General features: G+C 46.9%; 1 protein-coding gene across 6 annotated transcripts in view; it reads left to right on the top strand.

Annotated features, from left to right (window-relative positions):
* Positions 1–25,467, top strand: part of LOC138293662 (aldehyde dehydrogenase family 3 member B1-like) — a 144,987-nt gene that overhangs the window by 20,923 nt on the left and 98,597 nt on the right. For all 6 annotated transcript variants that reach the window (XM_069232963.1, XM_069232961.1, XM_069232962.1 and 3 more), the window contains exons 2-3: positions 18,545–18,707; positions 23,677–23,787. In XM_069232963.1, coding sequence (XP_069089064.1) covers positions 18,546–18,707; positions 23,677–23,787 — 273 coding nt within the window. In that variant the 5' untranslated portion in view covers position 18,545. The remainder of the gene's footprint in view (positions 1–18,544; positions 18,708–23,676; positions 23,788–25,467) is intronic.

A 25,467-nucleotide genomic window follows, 5' to 3' on the forward strand; every position in this document is an offset into this window, starting at 1 on the left:
TCCACCTGTGCCAGTGAGAATCCCCACCCTGGTCAAATTTTGGATGCAGCTCGTCTATGATTCTGGGCTCAACCTTCAGTCATGAAGGACGGAGCAGTGTATGCAGAGTGATACCCCCACTGTATAGTGCTTGAGTTGGTCTGGGACGCTCCGTGATGTCGCAGTAACATTGCGTTGACAAATCTCTTAATTGACGTTGATTTAAGTGCTTCGGAGCTGACTGGTTGGTATGTGCCTGCTTTAGGACCGTTGATGCTTGTGCATTAACAGACCAATCCATGCAGTCTGAGTCTTCACTGACAGTGCAGTAAAACTCATACAGCTTGAGCTTTCCTGATTATTGAGGTTTGTAACTTGTGTTGGATTTTTGGGGGGCGGGGGGTATATCACAATATCCCATGCTGGCTGGTGGTGTCTTCCATGGATTTATAGTTGAAAAAATTATCCAGCAGCTGTACTCTTGAGGTACCCCTTCATTTAGGTTTTTTAACCTCTTCTGGTCTTTCCTGGACTGGCTGTTTGGAAGAATCGCATTTGCTGTAACTATAGAGACCTGATGTAATTTAGCCACTTTTGGCTGCTCCTTAGATGCCTCTTTATCAGAAGTTTCAGGCGTGATTGCTGAATATGGGTCGGGATTTTCTTCGCTCCCAACCATATATGCGTTTGAGTACCTGGATTGACTAGTTCAACCTTTATTTTTCTAATCTAAACTATGCTCAGTTCTGTGTGCTCTAAGTCATCTTATTACTGTTAATTTTTCTAAACCATTTTCCAAGCGTTTCACTTTAATTCAGCCTTTCCACAGTCGATTCGCTGTGTGATTCAGCAGATCCTGTTTGATTTCCTTTCAAGAGTGAATCATAGTTGACGGTACTCTAGTGGGGTGCCTAGTTTGTCAGATATCTCACCACAGAAACAGTGGTTGAGTTTGCTTGACAGAGCTTTGTCACCAACGATTGAGTTAGAACATTTGTTGTCCGTCTTCTGTCATTGTGAGGCGATACTGAGAAGAATGTCTATCTGAGCATCCATCTTGTGGGATTATAGATCCAATGCACCCACTGTGCTAGTCAGCAGGGATGCTGTTGTGTTGAGGTTCTGCCAGGGAACCAGGACTGTTTTCTGAATCAGTTTCAGTCAGATTCCTATTCAAGTGGGTGCCTAATCTAGAGAATTCAGTTGAGATCCTAAGCGAGCCGTCCCGTTCGACAAGCTCTGCTCTGTAGCTCTGGCTTCTTAATTCACTAACCATACCTTCTTCTAAAATGGCTATGTTTGGGCGTTCAGTGGGGCAGCTCTGCCCATCAGACTTCTCCAGATTGTAGGTTGGCTGTTGGCCTGGCCCTGTCCCTTTGGATTCAACTAACCTTTTTGATAAAATGCTTTTGTCCATGAAACTTATGTCTGCAGATTGGCAAATTGTTCATACTTGGAGCACCCATACATAGCTGGATGTTATCTCTTTGGTGTTTACTGGGAGAATAGGTCAGTTTAGTAGTTGATTCAAATTGTTCGTCATTATAAGCCCCTCGGACAACAGGAAGACCGACCGTCAGACGGACAGTTGGGCTCTGGCGCTACGTCGGACAAAGTTTTGAGTCTGGCTTTGCTACAGTTGATATGTCCCTCAAAAATAGTTCAGGTCCAGCCTCTGCACCCTCCAGGCTGCTCAGAAATTAAAGCCTCTATTAAATTTTGCTTACAAAAGTGATCCAGTGACTGTAAATCGTGATTTTAATTTTCCTTAACTCGGGTGAGTGGATGGATCCTGTTTGGGTTCCTTCAGCGTTCTGGATAGTAAATTCTTCTGGGCATTCCAGGTGCTGGTCTGACTCTTCCGCCACTGGATGCCAAGGGCTACCATGTCTGCCCCGTAAGGCCTCCCCAGTGTAATACTATTCAATGCCTTCAGCTCCCTGGGGAGCCTGTCTTTGCATTTCCAATAGCTATGGGATTTTGCGCACTTTCTAGCGCTTGTGAACGACTCTTCTGAAGCCAGGTTCTAGCCCCCGTTTGCCACAATCTCCTCCTTCTGCTCTTACACTTCTTTTACTCTAATGTCTCCAAATGGAGCTTCAGTCCCAGTCTACAGCTCCAGTCTACAGCTTCAGTCTCAGTCTACAGCTCAGTCTACAGCTCCAGTCTCAGTCTACAGCGCCAGTCTCATTCTACAGCTCAGTCTACAGCTCCAGTTTCAGTCTACAGCTCAGTCTACAGCTCCAATCTACAGCTACAGTCTCAGTCTACAGCTCCAGTCTACAGCTACAGTCTCAGTCTACAGCTCCAGTCTACAGCTCCAGTCTACAGCTACAGCTGTCTAGAGCTCCAGTCTCAGTCTACAGCTCCAGCCTACAGCTCCAGTCTCAGTCTACAGCTGTCTACAGCTCCAGTCCACAGCTCCAGTCTCAGTCTACAGCTCCAGCCTACAGCTCCAGTCTCCTACATCACAGGTTTGGTTTGCGATGTATGATTTCTTGTGGGTAAGTAAAGGGTTGTCCTTTATGTACATGCGGTTGGCACACACCTGGGCGCCGCCCACCTTGCCTGTACTGGCACCTCTTGGGCCTTGTGGCACAGTGAGAAGGGACACAAGCAATGCCAGATGATCTTACCCTGAACTGAAGGCTCTGCTCAGCTGCACCCCACCTTATGGAAGCACAAGGGTGAGTGCAGGAAGCAGTAAGAAGGCATCGTGCCCCAAACCAGCTAGCAGAGGATGCCAGGGTATTTTATTCTTCCCGCTCCAAAGATGCTCAGATGACGGTCCCGACTGACTTTACTGAGGATGCCTGCAGCCCACCGCCTACCCCAGCTCAAGCCGATCCCCCTCACCTCCACTGCGCCCCAGTTCGCCCACCCACCCCGGCGTGGGGAGTGTGGAAGGGCAGTGACCAGAGCAGGCGTCGGAGCTCTGGGACTAAAGCCGCCTGAGCTTAGTCGAGTGCGGACCGAGCATCTCCATGCCGAGCTCCTGGCCTCCCCTTCTCCCTTTCTCTCCCCCTCCCCCTATCCTCTTCCCTCCTCTGCCTCCCCATCCCCCTCTTCTCTCCTCTTCACTCCTCTCTTCTCCTATCCCATCCTCTCCTCTCCTCCCTCTCCCTCCCCATCCCCCTCTCCTCTCCTCTTCCCTCCTCTCTTCTCCTATCCCATCCTATCCTCTCCTCCCTCTCCCTCCCCATCGCCTCTCCTCTTCCCTCCTCTCTTCTCCTATCCCATCCTATCCTCTCCTCTCTTCTCCTCGCCTTCTTCCTTTCTCTCCCCTCCCCCTGTCCTCTTCCCTCCTCTCTTCTCCTATCCCATCCTATCCTCTTCTCTCCTCCCCTCCCTCCCCCCTCTCCTCTCCTCTTCCCTCCTGTCTTCTCCTCTTCCATCCTCTCCTCTCTTCTCCTCTCCTTCTCCCTCTCTCTCCCCCATCCCGTCTCCTATCCCACCCTATCCTATCCCCTCATCTCCTTCTCCCTCCCCCTCTCCTCTCCTCTCCTCATCCCCTCCCATCCCTCTCCTATCCCATCCTATCCTCTCTTCTCCTCTCCTTCTCCCTCTCCTTTTCCCTCTCTCTCCCCATCCCCTCTCCTCTCCTATCCCACCCTATCCTCTCCTCTCCTCTCCTCCTTCTCCCTCCCCATCCCCCTCTCCTCTCCTCTCCTCCTCCCCTCCCATCCCTCTCCTCTCCCATCCTATCCTCTCCTCCCTCTCCCTCCCCACCCCCCTCTCCTCTCCTCCTCCCTCTCCTCTCCTCTCCTATCCCATCCTATCCTCTCCCCTCCTCTCTTCTCTTCTCCTATCCCACCCCTCTTCTCTCCTATCCTCTCCTCTCCCCCCTCTTCTCTTCTGCTATCCCATCCCTCTTCTCTCCTATCCTATCCCATCCTCTCTTCTCTTCTCCTATCCCATCACCTCCTCTCCTCCCTCTCCACCTTCCTCTCTCCTCTCCTCTCCTACCCCATCCTATCCTATCCACTCCTCCCTCTCTCCTCTCCTCTCCCACCCCATCCTATCTTATTCTCTCCTCTCCTCCCTCTCCACCTCCCTCCCTCTCTCCTCCCCCATCCTGACCTCTCCTTCTCCCTATCCCCCTCCAACCCCCTCTCCTCTCCTTTCTTCTCCTCTCCTGTCCATTCTTCTACCCTCTTCTCCTCTCCTTCCCTTCGCCTTTTGTTGCAGCTTTCCTGATTACACTGCTGCGTCCTGACTTGGCTCACCAGTAAAGATGCTACTGCCGAAAGCCAAGCTCAGGGCACTCAAATGACATCAAACGTCAGTGCCATCATGTGCCTCTGGATGACATCACACACACATTTGCACCACAGTGAAACGGTGTGTGTGTGTGTGTGTGGCGCAAGGCAGCCAAAAGTGCCTCAGATCTAAGGGAGAGAGCACCACTGTCATATCCTAGTTGTGCTCTTGTCATATCCTAGTGGTGCTCTTGTCATATCCTAGTTGTGCTCTTGTCATATCCTCCTAGTGGTGCTCCTGTCATATCCTAGTGGTGCTCTTGGCTCTTGCCATATCCTAGTGGTGCTCTTGTCATATCCTAGGGGTGCTCTTGTCATATCCTAATGGGTGCTCTTGTCATATCCTAGTGGTGCTTGTGTCATATCCTAGGGGTGCTCTTGTCATATCATAGTTGTGGTCTTGTCATATCCTAGTCATGCTGTTGTCATATCCTAGTGGTGCTCTTGTCATATCATAGGGGTGCTCTTGTCATATCCTCCTGGTGGTGCTCCTGTCATATCCTAGTGGTGCTCTTGTCATATCCTAGTGGTGCTCTTGGCTCTTGTCATATCCTAGTTGTGCTCTTGTCATATCCAAGTGGTGCTGTTGGCTCTTGTGATATCCCAGTGGTGCTCTTGTCATATCCTGGTGGTGCTCTTGTCATATCCCAGTGGTGCTCTTGTCATATCATAGTGGTGCTTTTGGCTCTTGTCATATCCTAGTGGTGCTCTTGTCATATCCTAGTGGTGCTCTTGTCATATCCTAGTTGTGCTCTTGGCATATCCTAGTGGTGCTCTTGGCTCTTGTCATATTCTAGTTGTGCTGTTGTCATATCCTAGTGGTGCTGTTGCGATATCCTAGTTGTGCTCTTGTCATATCCTAGTGGTGCTCTTGTCATATCCTAGTGGTGCTCTTGCCATATCCTAGTTGTGCTCTTGGCATATCCTAGTGGTGCTGTTGTCATATTCTAGTGGTGCTCTTGTCATATCCTAGTGGTGCTCTTGGCTCTTGTCATATCCTAGTTGTGCTCTTGTCAGATCCTAGTGGTGCTATTGTCATATCCTAGTGGTGCTGTTTTGTGCTCTCTTTGATGGTAGACAGCACTTATGTTGGTGCGTTGTGTGTCACTTTATAGTAAATTTCCCCAAATATGTTTAATTTCAGGAAAACGACCCATAGTACATAAGTAATGATTTCACGATTAGGAGTAAATCTTTGCACCTCAGGGCGTGCCTCGACTACAGATCTCATAGCAGCCATTGCTTGTTCTCGGGTTTGCCTTAGGGTACCACTAAACGTGTTTAGCGTTGTGCCAAGATGGCATTTACGGCAGCTGAAGACGTCATAGATGTGTAAGATATAGTAAAGGCAGCGCTGCACTGCCCTCTGCGGTCCCTGACTGCTGCTGAATCCCACGCAGCTCTGAGGTACGAAATACTCACACCAGCAGAAGGACTTGGCTGCTGTGACTTTGATAGTTCTCGTTTTCAGATCTTGTCCACCAGGCAGTTCTTAGCTCTCAGTTTGTGACCGACCTCTTGTGGCCCATACCAAAAGCATACTGGTCTAAAGCCCACCCATTGCTACCATTGGCTGGCTTGGTTGTCACTCATTTGCTTGCTTTGTATTCAATGGTTTGCCTTACTGTACTTGTGTACGTCTCTCCCGTAGAACACACCCAGTTTACCATCCTTCCGACTGAGTGACTTGTGTTCTTGCGCTGCTCACATTCAGGAAACTATTTTTTAACTTTTTCTTTGTTGCTGCCTCGCCATCCCATTTTCTATTGCTTCCCACCCACGTCCCTCCACTGTTGCTCTCCAATCCCTGGGCAGTCCCAGCAGCTGCCATTTGTTACAGCTGAGTCATTACAACTGATTAATGTTCTCAGGAGTCCCTGCAGTGACTGAAGTTGTTTCTCACTGTATTGTGTTGGTCCAGAGAGGGTCCTGATTACTCTAGCTCACATTTAAGAGTGGCACACGACATGGAGCTGGTAGAGACCTTGTCTGCGGAAGGATTCCTCCATAGCTGCGGACCCTGCCACTAGGCTGCACCTGCTGTCAGTGGCATCTGTGGCGCTTCTGCCTCCTTCCATGGGAACTTCCTCAAATACATCATATAGGACGCCTGGCCTTACGTACACTGCTATTTCCAGCAAACTAAAGATGAACAGACCAGCATAACAATAAAATCTACAACAAACAATGAAAAGGTCAGCAGGCCTGGCTTTGTGTTTGCTATAAACCGCTTTTGTGTACCGAGTATGAAGATGTGTGTGGTGTAGGATTATTACTATGAGAGAGATGTTTGTTTTCCATCAAGTTAGTAGGCGGCTTTTTGCCATTTTTTTATTTATCGTAGCATTTTATTGGAGTAAAACAAGTGAAAAGTGCTTTTAACTTTCCATGCACTGCCCTCTTGTGTTGTCTATTTTTTCAGCAGGTAGTAACTGTTGCTAGGGCATCAGTGGGATTGCCTCGCCTTTGTTTTAATGGGGTCAAGAAGGAAGTGTGGTCTGTGGATCACCTGTGGTTTACACCAGCACTCGTTTCACGCAAACTAGGGAATGCTAGGGAGGTGAAAGGGTAGGGCAGTGCAGCTGTGTACCTACATCTGTGTTGATTTTATAGCGAGATCAGAGGAGACATGGGAATTTGGATGAAGGCCGCTGTGGAAGTAACCTGCTGTTGATGTGGATATGAGGTCTGGAGAGGTGAAACAGTGGCTAGGACTAGTGTCATACTTTTTCAACAGAGATATAGGCAGCCATTGCTTGGTTGTGGGTTAGTGCTGGGAAAAAGGGAAGTGATGCAAAACAGCAACAGGGCCTGCCCACCATTATTCCCACTGTTATCTTTAGATTTTGCTGCTGGGGTGATGGCGAAGCCCACAGCACTCTATGACTGCTGGACATCCATCGCACCAGCGCCAATAATGGTGATGGCCACCACTGCAAGGACTCATCTGTAACCTTCTGGGACGGCCATGTTGGCTTGGGCTTCTGGCAGCATATGTGCCCTCATTCAGAAGTTGCAAATCCTCTAGACCTGATGGCCTAGCTTTCCTGTTAGTGCTTGCTGCACAGTAGCATGACTGTGACAAGTATAGGCTGTGTAAAGCACACTGCCTTTGTCGTGCTCTGATGCAGTCCATTTCCTCATTAACTGCTGAGTCAATGAATGTGACATACCTTGGTGAGCGGGTCTTCACCAGTACTTTGCTCGTAGCCCCACATAGACCTCTGAGTCCCGTTAGGGCCCTGAACCAACCACTGTGATGTGCCACATCCCCTGAGTCTTGTCAGAGGCCTCCTAGGACCCCCTTTTATTGTCTGCTGAGTGTGTGTGTGGGGGGTGAGGGAGTTGGAACCCATGCACATGTGCTGTCCATTGAATTGTGACTGAAACCTTTGCACCCCCATATTTATATTCTTTCTGAAAACACAAATATTCATAAAATGCCACACTGATAGATAATGTTGCAACAATGTATAGAGATACCTGTCTTAGAGGGCACTTTCCAGAGTCTCTTCTCATAGGACCCCGACGTGGGCCATGAACCACCAAATCAGCATAAAGGATGTAGTTTGTTAAATCGGCTCTAGTTCCTGACCTTGGCAATGAACCACCCACTCAGCATAAAAGGCCTTATCCGCTGAATCAACCTCTGGTCCTTGTCTGTGACGTAAACCACCCAGCCAACCAGCATGAATGACCTTGTCTGCTGAGTCAACCTCTGGCCCCTGATGGTTACCCTGAGCCACCCAGCCAGTGTGAAGATCCGCATCTGCAGAGTCAACCTATGATCCCTCATGTGGGCCCTGAACCACCCAGCCAGTGTGAAGGTCCTTGTCTACTGAGTCAACATCTGGTCACTGATATGGGCCGTAAACCACCCACCCAGCCAACTTAAAGGTCCTCATCCCCTGAGTCTCACACTAGTTCCTTGCTTGGGGTCTGAAGCACCCATCCAGTGTGAAGACACTCATCCACCAAGTCTAACTCTTCCTGATGTTGGCCCTGAACCACCCAACTAGCGTGAAGGCCCTCATCTGCTGAGTCTGCCTCTGGTCCTGAACAATCCAAACAGCGTGAATGCCCTTGTCAACTCAGTCAGTCTCTGATTTCTAAAATGGTCATTAACCACCCAACCAGCTGCTGAGTTAACGGTGGATTATGGTGGTCTTTCGCCCAACGAGCATGAAAAGCCTTGTTCGCTGAGTTGGGTCAACAACTGGTCCTTGACCAGGTCATGAACAACCCAACAAACCAACATGAATGCCTTCATCTGCTGAGTCAACCTGTGGTCCCTCACATGAGCCCTGAAGAACCCAAAACAGAGTAAAGGCCCTTGTCAACTGAGCCACCCTGAAGTCTCTGACATCCACCTTGAACCTCCATGAAGGCCTTCATCTGCTGAATCAATCTCCTGTCCCTGACGTGGACACTGTACCTCACAATCAGCATGAAGGCCCTAGTCCTCTGAGATAAACTCTGGTCTCTTATATGAGCCCTGAACTGCCCATCCACCATGAAGGCCCCTATCCACTGAGTCATCTTTTGGTCCTTGATGTGGGCCCTTAACCACTTAACCAGAGTGAAGTCCCTTGTCCACTGAGTCCACCTCTGGTCACTGACATAGGACTTCTGATTCCTGAAATGGTCCTAAACCACCCAGCCAGCATGACAGCACTCTTCTACTGTTTAGCCTCTGGTCCCTAACCTGGACTCTGAACTACCCAGTCAGATGAAGGCCCTTGTCGGCTGAGTCAACCTCTGGTCCCTGACCTGGGCCCTGAACCAGCCACACTGGCTTCCCGTCAACAAGAGTATCACCTTCAAACTCCTCATCCATGCCCACAAAGCTCTCCACAACGCGGGCCCTGCCTACCTCAACGAGGGACTCACCTCCCACACTCCCATCTGCCATCTCCGCTCCGCCAACCTTGCCCCCGCCACCGTCCCTCGAATCCATCTAACTACAGCCGGCGGCAGATCACAGACCCAGGACCTCCTGACCTTCAGGAAACGCCTCAAGCCTTGGTTATTCGAGCAGTAGCAATCCTATCCCTCCCCCCCAATTAGCGTCTTGAGACCCTAGCGGGTGAGTAGCGCGCTTTACAAATGATTGATTGGTTGATGAAGGCCCTTGTCTGCTGAGCCACGCGTTATGTGGCCCAAGCCATCCATCTAGCGTGAAGAAACTCATCCGTTGAGTCAGCCTGTGGCCCTGACCTGGTACTTGAACCATACAACCAGTGTGAAGCCTGTCATCCAGAGAGGTAACCACTACTGGGTCTGGTGGCTTAGTGGACTAATGTGTCCACTGTAGGGGCCTTTGTTCGACCTCTTCATCACAGGTTCAAATCCCGATGGGTCTACTCAGCCTTTAATCCTTCTGAGGTGGATAAAATGAGTACCATTGAGTTGGATAACAATAATTCTCTTCGAGGGGATCCTCATCAATAGTCATACACATTGAATATTCCCGCCCTTGTGCGGGGACCCCGGAGCATATATAAAATACACACATATTAAACATGTGTAAAACAGCAATGCAGGCTATAATCATAAACAGGCTAAAATGCTTTATTTCTATGAATTTTTTTGTTTTTTTTTTCATTATAAAATTACAATAGAGAATAAATATCTACCCAAGCCCCCAAAACTGGGCTTAGGGAAGTAAGCAGTAGTAATCGCTAGAGAAAAAAGAGAAAAAACTACATTGAAAAACAATGGAGCATTCTTAGCCAAGGCTGCATGCAGGTTAACACAGGAGAACCATAAAAACTTTGGCACCGTGCCTTTAAGACCCTGAGCACCTCCAGTATCCCACCATTCCGGCTTCTTCTGAGAGGATCCTGGAGCATTGAACTCTCAGTTTTTCTGAGTTTTTTCTCAGAAAAATCCTTTAAAAAGCGTTTTTTCCTGTTTCATTCGACAGATAACATCTTTGTCTGAGTTTGGCAGTTTTTTCCTGACAGAAAAATGCCTTCACTTTTTGTCAAATGCCCTTCTTGTGGGAAGAAGAAGGCCCAGTCAGACCCACACTCTCTTTGTATTGTGTGCCTGCCTCAGAGTCACTGCCCTGACACTTGTAAGCACTGCAAGAATATGTCAAAGAGGACTCTGAAAGACAGAGAAAAGATCAGGCTACATGGGCTTCATGAGAGGCAGAAAACATCGTCCTCTTCACTTCCCAGGCAACCAGCAGGCCATTCTCAGGAGAGAATGGCTAGGTCGACGTCAGCAGGTAGGAAAGTACCTGTTTGTTCCCCGTCGACGTCGTCGCTGCCACCGTCTCACCGGCATAGATCGCCGTCGACGGCGAGACACCCAACGTCGAAGGATACGGCGTCGAGGGAACACAATCGCAGGGGCATATCTCCGTCGACGGCAGCCCGACATCGAGCCATCGCTGGCGCGCCCGGTCGCCGCCAAAGGCCGTACGCCCCCCGACGTCAAGAGACACGGCGTTGAAATCGCCACAACGGCATGAGCGACATCCACCGTCGGCCTCCCACCGCTCCATGTCGAGGCACACGACGGCGAGTAGGTCGAGGTCCAAAGATCGCCTTTCGACGTCGAGACACTCTACGTCGAGACACTCAACGTCGAGACACTCAACCTCGAGGCAAGAGCAACCGATGGGGCGCCCTTCGACGTCGACACAGCCGTCGACGTCGACACAGGTTTTACCTGTCCCGCAGGGAGTAGAACATCACCCCCCTCCAACAGACAAGGCTGCACCATCTCCAGTGGTCTCCATACCGAGCGACTCATCTCGTTCAAGAGCGGCATCATCTGGGCATGTTTCGCCCATCAACTTATCTCCAAGATGGCTAGAGAGCCTTAATAGACCAGCAGCCTCCCCGGATTCGCAGTATTCGCAAATGTACTCGCCTACTGCCTCTCTTCCAAGAACGCCATCACCGACAGCGAGGGCACGACGGGCTCGTTCATCTCCTCGTCAACCGACCGCGAGGCCTGGGCGCTCTGCTACAGCGTCTCGCAGCAGGTCTCGTTTCCAACGGCGATCCAGGTCACGCTCACGAAGAAGATCACCCTCTTGGTCGTCGTCAGGATCATCTGTCGGGCGTTACTCCCCCACCCTAACAGATTCTCCACCTGCTAGGGTCTCACCGGTGGATGACATTACCACGTTTAACGAGGTGCTGTTAAGGGGAGTGCAGAAATTAAACATAGAGGTTCCAGAGCCATCTACCTCCTCTTCAGTCATCTTTGAGACTCTGCAGCATAGATCAGTGTCAAAAAAGCTACTGCCTCTAGTGCCTGGTTTGTTGCAACCAACCATGGACACTTTTCTGGCCCCAGCCACACTCAAATCTTCCCCTGCTAGGATTCTGAAAAAATATAAGGCTCCCGAACAGGACCCTTTATTCCTAAGAAAGGATCCGCCACCGGACTCTGTAATATTGGCCGCAGCCCGAAAAACCCACTCGGTGGCATCATCCTCCACGGTCCCCCCGGATAAAGAGAGCAGGCATCTAGACTCTCTGGGGAGAAAGATGTGCGGTACGGCGGCTTCGACAATGAAAGTCTCCAGTGCTTCTGCACTCCTGGGCAGGTATGACCGTTCTCTGTGGGACTCCCTCAATAGATTCACAGAAAAATTGCCCAGAGAAGACAGACAAGATTTTCAAGAGATCCTGCAAGAGGTATGCCTGGTATCCAACAAGGTTATCAGCGCGGCAGCAGATGGGGCGGATTTAGCTGCAGATGGGTACGCACATGGAATCTGTGCAAGAAGGTCTTCGTGGCTGAGACTGACTGGTTTAAAGCAGGAAGCACAACAGCGCATCCTGAATCTCCCATTCGCCGGGAACTCGCTGTTCGGTACCCATGCAGACGAAGAAATGGCCCGCATAAAGACCGAGGTGGACACCATGAGGGCGGTAGGCCTGGAAAGGAAGAAAGATTTCAGGCGGAGGTATAGGCCTTATGACAGGCGCCCTTTCCAGCAGAGGGTTCAAACCCCTCACTGGGCCCAAAGGCCACAACAACGGCAGGGACGCCCTCTTTTCCAGCGAAGGAACACAAGAGAGCGAGGGTCAAGTAGACCTTAGCAGTCCACACCGAAAGCGCCGGCCAAGCAATGAGATCTCGCTTCCCTCGACACTGTACACCACTCCGCTGGGGGGAAGTATTACAGGTTATCTTCACGAGTGGCACTCTATCACAAGAGACAAATGGGTGCTCAATATTGTCGAAAATGGCTACTCTCTTCTTTTCAAACAGCCTCCACCACACTTGCCACCAGCCAAATGCAATCAATCTCATCTTGCAGAATGCAATAGAAAAGGTTCCACCTGCGCACAGAGGAAAGGGGGTTTACTCCCGTTATTTTCTGGTGGCGAAAAAGGGCCGAGAGGGCGTTTTCAGACCAATTCTGGACTTACGGCTGCTGAACAAATACATAAGAAAACAGAAGTTCAAGATGCTAGCGCTTCACCAGATTTTCCCTCAGCTACATCAGGGAGACTGGATGTGCTCCATCGACCTGCAGGATGCATATTTTCACATCCCAATAGCTCCCAAGCATCGGAAATTCTTGCGCTTCCAAGTAGCGTCACAGCACTATCAGTTCAGAGTTCTACCATTTGGCCTGAAATCTGCCCCACGCATCTTCTCGAAATGTGTGGCGGTGGTAGCGGCACATCTTCGAAAACAAAAGATATTCATCTACCCATACCTAGACGACTGGTTACTGAAGGCTTCTTCTCCGGAGCAGGCGAGAAGCCATCGGGACATTGTGCTCACGGTTTGCGAGTCTCTAGGTCCTCAGGTCAATTACCAAAAGTCAACCTTGATACCAACACAGAACCTTCACTACCTGGGAGCTATAATAAACACAGAGCTCCTTCGGAGGAACGACTATCCTCAATAGACAGGAAGTGTCAGGACCTGTTGAAAGCCAACGCACCTACGGCACGTCAGGTGACATCACTGCTGGGCTCCATGGCATCATGCATTTTCATTGTCCCAAATACCAGACTGCACATGAGGCCCCTCCAAGAGGCATTGGAGAGCAACTGGAGCCAAAGGACAGGTCGCTGGGAGGACAGAGTGCGACTACCGGCAGCGGCACTTCAGTCATTGAAATGGTGGATGCACAGACCTCACCTCTCAGTAGGTGCTCCATTTCACCAGGTAGTGCCATCCGACACTCTGGTAACGGATGCGTCTCTTCAGGGATGGGGGGCTCATCTGGGTCTCCTTCAAGCTCAGGGCCTGTGGTCATACAAGGAAAAGCAGTACCACTTCAATCTGCTGGAACTCAGAGCGGTCCATCTGGCTCTCAAGTCTTTCACTCCATTGATTCAGGGGAAGTCTCTCCTAATACAAACGGACAATACAACCACGATGTATTATTTGAACAAACAAGGGGGAACGAAATCCCTACCCCTATCTCGAGAGTCCCAAACGATATGGCATTGGCTCCTGGCCAGAGGAATGTCACTTACAGCGGTTCACCTGCCAGGTCAACAAAACGTGGAGGCAGATTTCCTGAGCAGACACCTAGAGGACGCACACGATTGGGTCCTACACGGCGAAGTCGTCGAATACATCTTCGCTCAATGGGGTCGACCTCAATTGGATCTCTTCGCAGACGAAGTAAACAAGAAATGCCCAGACTTCGCATCCAGGTTCTACCGTCCGGGATCTCGAGGGAATGCCCTGTTGATCGACTGGTCAGGGATATTTCTCTACGCCTTTCCACCGATTCCCCTCATACCGGCAGTGATCAACAAACTTTACAGATCCAGAACCAGAAAGATTCTCATAGCGCCACAATGGCCCCGTCAATTCTGGTACACAGATCTCCTCAACCTATCGGAAAAACCTCACAGGAGACTGCCGTGCAGACCGGATCTTCTGAGCAGGATGGAGGGCAGGATTCTACATCCCAACCTACCCTCTCTGAGCTTAACAGCATGGCTCCTGAATTCCTGCAGTATGGGCACCTAGGGCTCTCACAGGACTGCATGAACATCTTGAAAGAGTCCAAACGACCTTCCACGCGGCGTTCTTACACTTTTAAGTGGAAGAGATTCTACATATGGTGCTGTCAACAAGGTCAGAATCCCATACGGGCTCAGGAGGATGTCAAACTGTCCTATTTACTTCATCTGGCAAAGTCCGGTCTGCAGGTATCATCTATTAAGGTACATTTGTCTACCATTACAGCCTATCGTAAGTCACCTTCTCAGGAATCCTTCTTTACGAAACCTGTAGTCAAGGATTTCTTAGAAGGTTTGAAAAAAGTTTTTCCGCCCATTCGGAGACCATCTCCTCCATGGGAACTGAACATAGTATTGTCAAAACCTATGGGCCCTCCTTTTGAACCTATACACAAGGCCTCTTTACAACACCTTACGTGGAAGACGGCTTTTTTGGTGGCCATTACTTCAGCGAGGAGGGTCAGCGAAATTCAGGCTTTGTCTTCCAAAGAACCGTACACGGTTTTTCACGACAATAGAGTGGTTCTGCGAACTCACCCATCTTTCCTTCCGAAGGTGGTGTCAATCAGACTATATCTTTACCGACTTTCTTTCCCAATCCGGAGACTCCGGCGGAGAAAGCATTGCACTCCTTAGACTTGAAAAGAGTGCTGAAATTTTATTTGGATAAAACAAAATCGATTAGACATTCCAACCGCTTGTTTGTAAATTATGGTCATTGGAGGACAGGAGAGGCAGCATCTAAACGGACGATATCAAGATGGATAGTTTCTTGTATTGTTAATACCTACCAGCTGGCTAATAAACAATTACTAGCTAGGCCTAAAGCGCATTTCACAAGGGGAAAAGCGACTACTGCTGCCCTCCTTAACAATGTTCCAATATCTGAGATTTGTAAGGCTGCTACATGGAAGTCTGTACATACATTTACTAGACATTACTGTTTAGACTCAGATGCAAGAGCGGATGTCCAAGTGGGGCAGGCCTCTCTGAGAAATGTATTTGCATAATACGTATCTATTCCTGCACTTCTATTAGACAATCCGCAGAGTTTAGGGATGGGCTTGCTAATCTATTCAATGTTTATGACTATTGATAAGGATCCCCTGGAAGAGAAGGATAAGTTACTTACCTGTAAATCTTAGTTCTCTTCCAGGGGTATCCTCATCAAAGTCATAAACAACCCACCCTCCTCCCCGGACGCACGTCTCCTAGAAGTGCAGGACAGACTGTCTTTCGAATCAGTTACACAGATTGTCACCGTAAAAAAGTACTGACCTAACTGTAAACCAACTGTCACCTTTCCTTCACCCCTGAGGCATGGTGGGATACTGGAGGTGCTCAGGGTCTTAAAGGCACGGTGCCAGAATTTTTATGGTTCTCCTGTGTTGCATGCAGCCTATTTCATTGTTTTTCAATGTAGTTTTTTCTCTTTTTTCTCTAGTGATTACTACTGCATACTTCCCTAAGCCCAGTTTTGAGGGCTTGGGTAGATATTTATTCTCTATTGTAATTTTATAATGAAAAAAATAAAAAAAAACTTCATAGAAATAAAGCATTTTAGCCTGTTTATGATTATAGCCTGCATTGCTGTTTTACACATGTTTAATATGTGTGTATTTTATATATGCTCCGGGGTCCCCGCACAAGGGCGGGAATATTCAATGTTTATGACTTTGATGAGGATACCCCTGGAAGAGAACTAGGATTTACAGGTAAGTAACTTATCCATATCGGTTATTCAGTGCCAAGATACCCTTGTGGGTGAACGTGCACTTTCCAAATACACATTTTATGTTATGTTAGTCTCTGAAGAGAGCCCTGGCCCCTCAAATAGCATGATGGCTTTCACCCGTGTAGACATCCTCTGGTCCCTCACGTGGGCACTGAACCACCCAACCAGCGTGACAGACCTCGTCTGCTGAGTCAACCTCTGGTCCCTGATGTTGGTCCTAATCCACCCAGCCAGTGTGAAGCCCTCGTCTGCTGAGTCAACCTCTGGTGGCTCATGTGAGCCTGAACAACCCAACGAATGTGAAGGCCCTCGTCAACTGAGCCAGCCTTTGATTTCTGATCTGGCTCTGAACTACCCAACCAGCGACTGATAAAACACCGCTGCACAAGGCATAGAATTGTGATCATGCAACATGATCACAAACAAAGGGCCTGATTCAGATCTTGGGGTAGGGGAATATACCGTCACAAACGTAATGAATATCCTGTCCGCCGTATTACTATCCCATAATATCCTATGGAGATCGTAATATGGGATATACGTCACGTTTGTGACGGAGTAACGCATCCGCCAAACTCTGAATCAGGCCCAAAGACAGCCCTAACGGCACTATGTTATGCTGAGCTGAATGGATATTTTGCTAAATAGCACATGTAAAAGATGTTTAGAACTCTCCATATCATAGCAGTATGACACTCCCCTAGTGTATCCATCAATCATGTTCCAAACAAAATGTATTGCTTTTTTCTGTTGTTCCGGAAACCCCCTGAGGAAGGACCGTATGTGGTCCGAAAAGCATTGGGGGTTTTGAAATGTGCTGCGTTGCACTTGGGATTTGGAATGCTCTTTTGATACGTTCTGTATGAATTAAAAAATAAAGAGATGGAGTAATAATGGAAGCAAGTTGATATAATTGATTACAAGTCGATTACAACTTTGAATGAAGGATTTTGGGCCAGATGTATCAAGCGTTTTTACATTCGCAAACGGTGCGAACGGCCGTTTGCGAATGTAAAATTGGCTTTCATTATGTATGAAAGGCATTCGCTATGCAATTTTAAGGAATCGCTAAAATGCCAATTCCTTAAAATTGCGACCCTGTTTAGAGAATCGCGAATTGCGATTCTCTAAATAAGAAATCGCAAATAAGGAATCATTATTTGCGATTTCTTATGCACATGTATCAAGCTTTTCCTTAATGCGAATTGGGCATTAAGGAATCGCTATTTACCACCAAATACAAGTTGGTGGTAAATATGTGCAAATTTTAAAAATGCATTTTTAAAATTGACATGTGACGCACACAGGCCCCTTTGGCATGTGTGCGCCTTACATGTCCTAAAATAATTTTTTGGGGGTGAAGCAGAGGGGGCTTAGGCCCCCAGCACCCTGGGGTTTGCATTTCCAAAATTGCGAATTCCAGTTAGGAATTCGCAATTTGGGAAATGCAAAAAATTTGCAGATATGGGCCTACAGGCCCATAGGTGCGCATGGGGTCAGAATCGCTATTTGCGATTCGGTAATAGCATTTGCGATTTTAAAGAAATTACTATTACCGAATCGCAAATATGATACATACCGTTTGCCGATTCTGAAATAGCGATTTCTTAAAAATCGCTATTAGAGAATCACAAAATGGATTCTTGATACATCTGGCCCTTTGTACTTAAGGCCCAAACAAAGAAGACCAGCGGGACATCTGAGCGGTGCCAGAAGGCAGAGACTGTCCTGGTTCAGGCATCACGCTTCATAGATACTCACTTTTTGCCCTTAAGATCACAAGGTGACACCCCACAAGCACACAATTAACTTTTTAAATGGCATTAAGAAACGTAAATGAATAGGAGGGCCCTGGTACAAATACTTAAGCAATGCAAGCATGAAACCAGAGGGTTAAAATGTGAGGGAAGGGAGTGTGGATGAAAGTAACTTGAGGCATAATGTATTTTAATAGGGCTTAAATAGTGAAAGAGAGAGATGTCTGCATAAGAAGAGCACTCCCTTCCCACATCTGCATACTAAGCCTTCCTGTCTTCTCTGCACCATCATTTGTAACCAGTTATATGTTTGTAGACAAATATGGGTTGAGCTTTGAGCTTTCACATCCCCTCAAGTGGGTTTGTGAATATCTTCACAGCCTCCTCTAATGATATGAGATGTGTGTGGGTTAAAGTTCCCTGTCTCATTGCTGTACCCCGTGTCCTGCAGGATAAAGGCAGGCTTAGCCTTTCTTCTCACACCTGTAGGAATGCACCTCAGTTCTCACCTGCACTATGAGTGGTATCCTAGCACTGCTCCGTACAGAGGTCTACCAGTTCACCCCAGTCTGCATCTGCAGGATGCCTGGTATTCGAGCACTGATCCACAAACAGATCTAACATATTTGTGACCGACAGCACCCCCGCTGTTTCAGAATATTGACCATGGAGCTGTGTTAATGCAAACTGAAGTCTTACCTATGGCACCCTCAGTTATTCCACTTCTGGGTTCCACATAACCTTTTCAGTGCACATCAGTTCTAGCGGGCAGGGGTCTCCTCCGACAGCAGATAGAGGTGGTCCAAAAAATTGGGGTTGTTTGACCCTCTGCTCTCCTTCTCTCCTCAGGATGTCCAGCTTCCAGGACATTGTGGGTCGTCTGAGGACCAGCTTCAACTCGGGCAAGACCCGACCCCTGGAGTACCGGTTGTCCCAGCTCCAGGCCCTCGCGAAACTCATTGAAGAGAACACGGAGGCCATGAATCAAGCGCTGGCTCAGGACTTACGTAAGGTGAGACTGCCAAGCTCAAGGGATGTGCACCAGGTGGGCATTGGCAAGGCTCTGGCACTAGAATTATGTAAGGTGAGACTGCCAAGCTCAAGGGATGTGCACTAGGTGGGCATTGACAAGGCGCTTGCACTAGACGTACGTAAGGTGAGACTGTATGAGCACGTGTGCATGGGGGATTTAAATTGTGCAAAGCATTGTAGCAGTATCCAAATGTGGGGAAGAAGTAGAGAAGCGGGGGTCAAGTGAGGGGATGCAGCAGGACAAGTGGGATTATCAGCTGGCACCTATTAGCCTGCTCGAGACCACCTAGTCTGTAAAGGGAACTCCCTCTAAGGCACAGCCACTCTCCACACCCATCCCTTGCCTGGAGAATACGCGCCCAACTAGCGCTTCCTGAACAGGGCCTAATAGTCCAGTTCCCTCCAGCTACACCCCACACCTTTTGTGTATGTACGGTTTTCTAGTTAAAACAGGAGCATGTGTGGGATTGAGTTACTCCCAACACTCTCCTCTTGTGTTTCAACAAAAAGATTACTATTTCCCATACCCATAGAAACGCCTGTGAATCAGCCCCTCTGTTTTCACGGGCCTCAATTTTGTTTTTTGTTTTTTAAACTTCTCTTTTTATTAGAGGTAAACAGTGAAGACAAGTTGCCACCATTCTGGCATTCAGAGTGCTAAATAACAACACAGCGTTGTTACAAAAAACGTTCATCTGCAATTTGTAAGCCCCCTTCCTCTGCCCCCAAAAATCACAATTGCACTGGTTTCTTGAGCAGTCTGTCTGACTGAATTCAAAATAAAGCACAGCGTTCTCATCTCTCCACGTTTAATACACAAGCTTTGGGTCTTGGAGGGCAGTTCCAAAGACATAAATATCACAGTGCTATGTTTTGGGGGATCATTTTTATTCCATTAAGAGGCTAAAGTTAGTTTCGGTCTTCCTCCATTAAAGGTCCGCTCCAGTGTTAAAGCCCCAAGCCGAAGACGAGGGCTTTTCACAAGGTAGCAAGCCTTTAATGGCTGGTATAGCCCAGCTATGGTGGGCTTTAAAGCTATTAGAACATTCTGCCCCATCAGGGTAGAATGTTCTAAATAGTAAAACAAGGGCCTCGCAGAGCCTGAGGGAGTTGAAATCCCCTTGGGCTTGTGAGGCCTTTGTTCACAGCTGTGAATGGAAAAAAGAGGGATGTTGATGCTCTGGGCTTTTGCCAGCCATTAGAAGCTCGGAGTTACTCCATTGTGTTCGATGGTGCTCTCAACATCCCAACATTCTAATATAGCCTTATAGCCCCCCATAGGGGGCTACACTGGCTTTTAAAGGCCTGCTTTGGCTCTGGCCTTTAATAAGGGAGCAGGACTTTAATGCCGGCATAACCCAGCTGTGGAGGGCTATAAAGCTATTAGAACATTTCACCACTAGAGGACAGAATGTTCTAATAAATTAAACAAAGGCCTCAGACCCCGAGAGCATTGAAATCCCCTCGGGCTCTCTGAGGCCTCTGTTCACAGCAGCAGCTGTGACCAAAAACATTGGAATGTTGACGCTCCAGGCTTCCGCCGGCCATTAGAATCCCGGAGCCCGCCATGGTTTTTAATGGAGCGCCCAACATTCCAACATTCTAATGTAATGTAAAAGAGGTCTTGAAGTCTAGTCCTCCTCTTCCCTGGGTATCAAAGGATATGTGCAATCCAGTGGTAACTTCCCCTCCAGATGAAATATAGTATAATGCTTTTCAGGTCAATAAATAAGTCATAATCAATTTTATTAGCTTAGTTAATTAAAACCAGTGGCAACTATAAAATCAATTCACATAAATCTGGACAAGTTAAACACACAAAACATATTTTGTGTTAAACATGAAAAAAACTGTCCCATCCTCTTAATATTAACCTAAAAACATTTTTGGATTTTTTTAAAACAATAAATATACCCTAAGACCTTTAAGCTAAGTACTCTGTTTCAGCCTATAAGGCACCACGGCTTGCTGATGCAATAGGGAGCCTTAAACGTTTGTGCTACGAGCCTGCTGAACCCTCTCCCCACTGCAGGCTGAGCTGTAAAATCGTGCCACAGCAATTTGCCCATGTAAAGGGCCAGGGCAATGTAAAACTTTAAGCGTTGTTTAAAAGCAAATTTGTGCGAATACTCCTGGGGGACTGCTGGCTCAGAAGACATTTCAAACATGGGGATCTCTTACAAGCTCTACTACGAGGATCTAATTAGATCTTTAAAACTCTCAGATTTGTTAAAGTCGCCTTGGCCTACTTTTAAAATAATGATAAATAACTACCCATTAGAAAAGTTGTGCTCAAGGGGCTCTTAGCTTTAACCTGACCTTACTCAATAGTGTAAGACATTTAATTAAAACCGGCTTTAGAAACTTTACCCTGTTACAAGCCAAAGGAATTGAGGTGCCACTTAGCCAAATAATCACTGCTTCTCTGCACGAGCTTATGTTCAGTTTCCTAAAGATACCTTTCAAATACATTTTTCTTTGTGCCACTAACAACCAACGCACACAAAAAACATGTTCTAACGTCTCTTGCTTGTACTCACAAAGACGAAAAGTTTGAGATTGCACCTGAAATGTCCAAGAAGGAAAAATGTCTTGGTCTCCATCATACTAAAGCAGAGTAGCATGAACTGATGTTTCAGAACTTGAGAAAAATGTATTAAGAAATATTCCTGGGCTCGCAGGGTTTTACATGACGATATTACAGCCTAAGCATGCTGTCTTAGTGTAAGCATGTTTCTACCTGTTGTAAAGACAGAGACCGAGTATGGGAAGAGTCTGGAATATGTACAGAAACGTAGGCAGTAGGTTCATCTTGATAACAGGGGAGGAAAAGTCGAGACCATAGTCTGAGATCACTACGTAGATCTGACAGTAGTTTTGGGATGGTTGCGTTGTAAAGATCAGCTACTGGAAGCGTAATATCTACCTCTAGGTATCTAATGAAACAAGTAGCCCTCCAGAATGTGGTATGCAGTTAGAATGTTACAAGTTGCACCAGAGGTAATGTGGTGGACCCCTCTAAATGTAGGGCACAGCCAGATGGATTTCCTTAGCACTGAGAGGTGTTTCCTTATTGGTCCCCGCCTACTCCGGAGAAAAGGAAACAGGCAGGTGCATCTCACTCTTCTATGTAACAAGTTAGGCTCCTTTAGATTGATCAGATTACAGGTCAGACAGCACTGCTAGAGGTGTACTTATCTGCTGGGGTTACCTGTATATGCGCAGATCCTTACTGTGGTCGGTGAAGGTGATAGACACACAGCCATTGGTGTTTAGAATGATTGATTGTTTATTATGAACAGTCAATAATCAAACGTAATGTATCAAAATGATGAGAACTGTTATTATTTCTAGCACCCATGATATAAAACACGATATCAGATACACCTGAAGAAACTTATGTTGCATATCTCTGCTATCTGCAAATTGTGTTTATTCTATACATAACTTTAAATATTATTTGCTGACTGATTAACATTTTCTCTCACTATTTGATGGCAAGCCATGTATTATCCTTGCATGTCTCCAAGAAGGTCTCAGACTTGCAGTTACATATCAGCTCTTGAGCTTTCTCCTCAAGTAACCAGTCTTCACGTCTGTCTCTCCCAAAGCCTTAGGTCTCTGTATACCTTCCTTCCTAATGATCCTGTATGGGGAGGGGTGGTGGACTCGCTTGTACAAATGCTTACATGCACATCACTGCATGAACAAAGCTTGAGTTAGGGACATATCAGAAAGGAAAGCAATTCCATCGAAACATTTCACAAGAAAATGAGGGACGCACACCGTGAAATGTAGCTCTCTCGATTATTTCACATTTCAAGTGGGTTTAAAAAGTTAAACATTCAATGGGCATGTACCAACTAAGAAAAAATACAATTTGAGTGGTATTTAATGCCCTGAAGAAATCCTGCTGTTTTCGGGACGAAACGCTTTGGCTCTGATTTCTTTTAAATGGAAATTAGAAGAACGAAATAAAAACTAAAATCTCATCTGTGAATTACCTTCTTATATTTGGAATGCAGTAGCGTACCACTTGACATGTGTGGAATAACTTTATAAACACGCCTGAAATTTGGAATAGTTGAAGGATAACTACAATTTATGGTGTGCTTCTCTCCTTTCCGTGTAAATTGCTTCCTATATTAAGGGTTTTTGAATGGTTAACCCGGGGAGTTGTGCACCCCTAACCTGGAATGACTTTGAGTGTGGCAATATATTCAGAGTGATGTTGAGTGATCAAAACTGATTGATCAAAACATACGTTTGTCCAGTGCTCGGCAGACAAACTTGCAGTGTTGCAGGCTACATGTAGCTTCCTAATCAGGAGAAAGTAAGTATTTTTCTCTGCTGCATTTCTGTTATTTTTGTTAGTGCGCCTAACGTTAACTGATTTATAAAATAATATGGCGATCTCGCGCACTCTGTTAGCTATATTCACAATTCCAAAGATCAGTTTCCTAGGCCCTAAGTAGTTCACATACACAATGTAAGGGATCAGTGTGTTTATATGTCTTTTATTTACACTTCCTCTCGCCCTTCCGCGTTACTACTTTGGCTTGCTCCTTTTCTTCCCATTCAGTTTCCTTTCCCCACTGTCCTTACTCTCAGCTGCTTCGACCCTCCCCTCATCCTGTTTCTCCCCTGTGCACTCGTGTTACTAATTCACTTAGCTCCTGTCGTCCTCATCCGTCTTGCTTCTCATCCGTCTCCCTTACCTCATACTCTATACTTACAAATTATTTTTTCTTTTTTGTCCTTCTTCACTTATAATTTCCCCCTTTGCCTCCTTCTTTTTCTCTCCATTGTGTCATTTTGCAGTTTCACATCTTCACTTCATTCATATCCCTGCTTCCCTAGTTTTCTCATTTTTGACCCATCCCTTGACTCCACACCGCCTAATTTTGTCTTATTTGTTCCCCCTTCTTTCATGATTTATGTCCTCATAGCCTGCATTTGAGGCAGAAGTGTCCGAGACCAGTATGATAAACACAGAAATCAACTTGACCGTCAACAACCTGAAGACCTGGATGAAAGATGAATATGTGGAGAAAAACTGGGTATGTCTTTGGTGTGATTTTGAAACAAGAATGTTTGAAAGGACTGCCCTCTACATGAAGGTCTCCTAAACTCTAAGCCACCAGATGTCAGCTGAGAGTGTGTTAATCCGGGCATTACTGGCAGTACAGACATGGGGCACACGAAATGTGAACCACACATAAATCTCCCCCGATTTGTATCCTTTCCCCATCATGAGATATTGATTAATATAAAGAAAAAATGAAAAATCTCCCCCTAGGTGCAAGGTCCCTTTATAATTATAAAGAAATTCCTTCACATTTACAAAATTGACAGTTCACTTCTTTATTTATATACACTCTAATAATCAGTTAGAAATATTTTATTTTATAATAGCAGTTTGCGGACTCCCTGAGTATGCATCACGGACCGCCAGGTGTCCCCGGACCACAGGTTGGGAACCACTGTTCCCCCAATCAAATGTCATTCGATAATCTATGAAGCAAACCAATAGGCTACATTGTTTCACTTTTAGCTCTTTCGGGTATTGGCATAGAAAGGCGTGAGGTATCTGTGGTGCTGCTGGATCTCCTGAAGCCTCTTTGTGTTATTGGAATTAGGTTGCGGTTCTCAGCCCAGCGCCCTAACTCAGTCAACAAGATGTTTGCATATTATTTGGCTCCCACATCTAGTAGGGCGTCTGTCATTTGAGGGTGAAGTGGAACCACCTTTCTTGTAGCTGGGATGTAAAACAGAACCTTGCCAAAATGGAGGAACAAAGCTGGAACCCAATAGTCACAGTCATGATTAGAAACCATGTTTGGGACCCCATTAGGGCACCGAGCATCATCCAATATTGGGGATTTAATTACTTGCAGGGCCAGTCTGAAGTCAGACTGGGGAATAGCATAGGCTGGGGGAAATGGACTGCCCCAACCTGAAGATTCGTCAACACACAGCAAAGCAGTCTGAAGTTAAACTGGGGAACAGCGTAGGCTGGAGGATATGGACAACCCCAACCTGGGTCTGGCATCACCAGTAGTGGCTTCTGGGCTTTCTTCTCCTTTGACAAGATAATCCTGAGCATGTTGGATCTCCTATCCAGCATGACGCATCATCCTTTATCACCGCCTAGAGTTGATGAACTTGGATGCCTGGAGATTTGTGTGTGCACTATGTCCATTTGAGCCTGCCCCCAGCCTGCACGGACACTTGAAAGTGGCAGGGCAACTTGCTACAAAATCTTTCTGCGACTTTGAGTGGAAGCTATCCTTTATTTGGTGCTTAGATAAGAAGATTGATGCAGTTCATGAAAAGTATTCAAGGGTCTCCCCTGTTTAATAGGTATTGCTTTACTGGGTTGGTATCATGCCAGGTGTAATGCACTGTTGTAGTCTGAATTTTGCTCTTTCCCGAAAAACTATTTTATTGAAATAGTTTTAAGCTGCATTTTATTGATTTTAGTAGTTTGGCCTTGGAGGATTTTTTACGTGTGTAGCGATATTTGTTATGCCTCATTATTTTTTTTGTAAATACTTGATCATCTTGCAGTTGAGAGTTTCCTGAAATTCAAGAGGCTGGATTAAACTCTTTGGTTGGCATTGTGCATATTACAGGTCTCATTCTTTGCATTCTTATTACAGATCTCATTCTTTGCATTCTTAATACAGTTCTCATACTTTGCGACCACATGCATCTTTTTGAAGTAACTTGGTTAATGA

This window comes from Pleurodeles waltl, chromosome 4_2 (assembly GCF_031143425.1).
Source record: "Pleurodeles waltl isolate 20211129_DDA chromosome 4_2, aPleWal1.hap1.20221129, whole genome shotgun sequence".
NCBI lineage: Eukaryota > Metazoa > Chordata > Amphibia > Caudata > Salamandridae > Pleurodeles > Pleurodeles waltl.